Source organism: Ammospiza caudacuta, chromosome 2 (genome assembly GCF_027887145.1).
Source record: "Ammospiza caudacuta isolate bAmmCau1 chromosome 2, bAmmCau1.pri, whole genome shotgun sequence".
Taxonomy (NCBI): Eukaryota; Metazoa; Chordata; class Aves; order Passeriformes; family Passerellidae; genus Ammospiza; species Ammospiza caudacuta.
The window spans coordinates 32,536,398-32,540,535 of record NC_080594.1 but is presented as its reverse complement, the minus strand read 5'-3'; the positions used below and the strand labels follow the sequence as shown (position 1 = coordinate 32,540,535).

General features: G+C 46.9%; 1 protein-coding gene across 1 annotated transcript; it reads left to right on the top strand.

Annotated features, from left to right (window-relative positions):
- Positions 1-1,271: 1,271 nt before the first annotated feature.
- Positions 1,272-2,899, top strand: LOC131554732 (epidermal differentiation-specific protein-like). The gene is made up of 2 exons (XM_058800320.1): positions 1,272-1,328; positions 1,848-2,899. The coding sequence occupies exon 2, from the start codon at positions 1,902-1,904 to the stop codon at positions 2,430-2,432; it is 531 nt and encodes a 176-aa protein (XP_058656303.1). The 5' UTR covers positions 1,272-1,328; positions 1,848-1,901; the 3' UTR covers positions 2,433-2,899.
- The last annotated feature ends 1,239 nt before the right edge of the window (positions 2,900-4,138 follow it).

Sequence of the window (4,138 nt, the reverse complement as noted above, 5' to 3'; positions counted from 1 at the left end):
AAGATGTTTACCCTGAAGGAGAAGGAGGCTCAGGGAGGGACGTTATCACTCTCCACAACTCCAGATAGGAGGATGTAGCCAAGTGGGTCACTCTGTTCTCCAGTCAACCAATGATGGAGCAAGGGGAAATGCCCTCAGCTTGTGTATGGAGACGTTCAGGTTGGTGATTGAGGGAAACATCTTTACTGCAAGAGTAATTAAGCTTTGGAATGGGCAACCCAGGGAAGTGGTGGAGAAATTTATTATTATCCCCGAAAATATCCAAAACACAAGGAGAAGAGACATTCGCAATATGGTTTACTGGGTGTCCTGGGTTCACTATATGATGCTTTTAGTAGTCTTGTTCTGTTTATGCTGAATACTAAGTTTTGCACCTTTAGGACTTGTTCCAGAGAGTGAAGGGGGCAGAGAAGAAGCAGCAGTTTGTTTTCAGACTCTGCACTCACTCCTTCACATTCCTGCTCCTGGACTGTGTTGTCTGCGGATGGACGGACAGCAGGACAGAGCTCTCCTTTGGTTTAGTTAGTTTTAGCTAGCTGAGGCAAAGCAGTTCTCTGGCCTGAGGGTTTTTCTCCCATTTTCTCTGGACCTGTTCAAAGCTGCTCTGGCCTGAACACCAGCAGAGCAGCGGCAGCTCAAACCTGGGCCCACCGGGCCGGGCCTGGGCCACGGCATTTCCAGCGCCTGAGGGACTGATCAGAGACTGAGTGAGCTGAGCTGCAATCCGGGGAGGGGACTTTCTCAGTTTGTTGGTTAGGTTTATTGATTATTAAACAGGTTGTTTTCCACTTTTCTCCAAGGATGTATCTCCTCCTGAACCAGTTGAGGAGAGGGGCCAATTGAATCTCTTTTCCTAGAGGGGCACCTTTGAGGGTTCTCTCCAGAATTTGCCATGAACCATGGCACTGGGCATGGTGGTACACAATCAAAGTTTGGACTTAATGATCTTGCAGGCCTTTTCCAACCTTAATGATTCCATGATTCTAAGGACAAAAGGGAAATTTTTTAAAAACCTGGTGCTCCAGTGCCATCTCTGTGACTAGAAAATCTCATAAAAATCCTTGTGCATTTTAAGCACTTCCCAGGAGGGCAAGACAAGCACGAAACTTCCACAGCCCCTGTGTCACAATGTACTTTGGTGTGCCTGAATTACTGTGGTTGATCTGGCTTTTGGAGAGTTTTGGTCACTTGTCATGCTGTCAACTGGGGTGTTGCACAAGGCTTCTGAGTGAGCTATAAATGCAGACAGGTGAGATGCTCTGCACACACCACAGCCCTGCACTGGAGGAATTGCCCTCAGCTCTTGCAGCCCTGCAGCTGACAGCAAGGTAAGAGGCACCCTTGGCACAGGAGAGCTGGAAGGGCTTCTTGGGCAGCTGCTGTGAAGTGCAGGGCCAGGGAAGGAGGCTTTAGTGCTGGGCTGAGAGCTGCAGCACAGCCGTGAGGCTCTGCTGTGTGCGTGTGCAGAGACTGAAGCCATCTCTCAGGGCATGAGGAGATGGATGGCTGCTGCAGGAGAGACAAACCTCACCCAGGGACAGCCTGGAGGGGGCCACTGATACACAGTTGTGGGGGGTGACTGGGAGAGTATTTACAGCTTAATCTTGGGTATGCACCTAAACCAACACACACAACTAATTTGAACTGAGTAGCTGTGGGCACATGTCTTGTTTTATGTTTTCCCTCTAAACTGAAAAGCCCTCACTCCTTTTCAGATGCTGATATGTTTCTATTCTGCTAAAAATCTTCTACTTTTCCTTTTCTACACCACACTTCCCATAATTCTGTGTCTGGAGGAGAAAGTCTTCTCACAAGTTCTGCTTGTTTTCTGTCTCCCTTTTGTGCAGGCTGCCATCCAGCTCCTATAGCAAGAAATCTGCACCCCCAGAAGTCCTGCAGAGATGGGCAAAATCATCATTTATGAGCATGTCAACTTCCAGGGCATGTCCAGAGAATTCACCACTAACATTTCCAATCTAAAAGATGCAGATTGGAATGATATTGTCTCCTCAGTGAAAGTAATTGGCCAGCCTTGGGTGGCTTATGAGCATGTTGATTACAAGGGTCGGTTTCTGGTGTTTGAGGAGGGAGAATATAGCTTTGTAGGTAAAGAGATGAATGACGGGATCAGCTCTCTGCAGGTGATCAGGGAAGATCTGCACAATCCCCAGATCACTCTCTATGAACACATTGATTATCAAGGGAAGAGCAGAATAATAAGAGAAGCAACCAACCTGGCTGCGGGCCACGACAATGACATCGTGTCTTCACACAAAGTCCAGAGAGGTGTCTGGCTGCTGTGTGAGCACAGTGATGGAAGTGGAAGTCAATACCTTGCCCGAGCCCATGAGAACGTTCCAAATTACAAGGCAATCGATTTCAACGACAAGCTTTCCTTCCTGCGCCCCCTGCGCCCTGGCTGTGGCTGTTAGAATGCAAATGCTGCAGCGCTGAGAAAAGATGCAGAAATTTGACACCCGGATCTCCGCCTCTGCTGGTGCTGCCTTTTCCCCCAGTGTCACAGGCCCACCGAATGTCAGCGCTCTCTGCTCTGCTGCACTGCAGAGCTGCACTTCTCCATCCTGCCTTGCACGCTGCTCCCACCCCACCAATGCAAGAATCATCAGGACTGATCATATGAGAGGGTGTCCAAGCTAGAGGAGGCAATGCCACATGTGTGAAACCTGTTGTACCCTCAGCTGGCATTCCAGAGTCCTGGCCTATGGAATGTAGAAGCATTGCAGGTTGTGTGTGTGGCTAAGTGAGACAGAGAGTGTCAGTGCAGAACCAGCATCACTTCTTTTGTAATTTGCATTGCAATGCCCTTGTGCTACTGTAGCCTCTGCCATTGTCTCTAATCCATTTTGTGTTGCTGCCATTAAAGAATCCTTTGCAATCAGCAGTGGGTCTGTTTTGTGCATCTTTGGAATAGATAAATATTGCTCTTCCAGGCTGAGATGTCCCTGTGTATCCAGAGAATGGTCCCCACAGTCACTTGCCAACATTTTTCCTTGATGTCTCCTGCAGAATTCTGTTTCCTTCTGGTTTACCTACTCAATAACAGTGGGGTCAGGCTTGACTCTAAATGTCTTGATCTACATGGTGAGCATGTAGATCATTGCTGATCCTGGCCAAACTCTCACCTCCAGATTGTACCTGGCTATCACACGCTTGGTTGTATCTGAAGGCAGTGATTGTAGCAATGATGCAGTCTTCTATTGCCCTAAATCACATCATAAACTGAATGTTTTCAATAATTTCAATTCTTTAATCCTAATGGTAAAACCTGCCTTGTTTTTCACACCTGAAATAGCCCGATAAGGAATGAGGAATGACAAGGGTAGGTCAGGTAGATCAGCGCACTAACAAACCTTGCTGCCCCACTCTTCTGTTGCTGCCATGGCTTCATCACCAGCATGGAACAATATTTGCCCATTCTCTGTCCTGCCATCAGCAGCAGATTGAAGCAGAAAGCCCCTGGAGGTTCCCTCCAGCCTAAATTCTTCCAGGAGTCCATATACGGCGCTTGGAATATGATACACACAGCTACCCCAGCCCCAGAGTGTTGTGCAATCCTGGAGAACAGCAAAATAAAGCTTCGAAGTCAAATATGGATGGGGTGGTTTCAAGAAATTTACATATGCTGTTACAAATGAGGGGAGGTTTGTTTGTTTGTTTGGTTGGTTGGTTGGTTGGTTGGTTTGTTTTGGTTTTTATTGCAAAGGAATCTTGTAAGTTTTTCAGTAATCAGAAGATGAAGTAAAGGTGTGGAAGAACTTTGAGCCTTCAGTGGAAGGGACTACAATTGTCAAGAGAGCAGAGAACAGCTGCTGCTAAACTAGGAGGGTAGTCTGACCTTGGGGAAATTAAATTTATAAATACACAACAAGTAATCCTCAAGTTCTTGTACACATGACTTGATGATGACATTTTTTCAAGGAAATTGAACAAAGAATGCAATTAGCCAGAAAGTGACAAAGGTTTTGAAATCTTCCTGAGAATTACTGACAGAAAGATTTATTTGGGAAGGGACTTCTCTATTTCACAGCCTTCCTCACCGCAGATACAAGGAAAGCAGGTTACTCAAGGCCATCCTCAAGAGATGTTTGCAAAAAGTGCAAGGCTGGAGGCTCTCCAG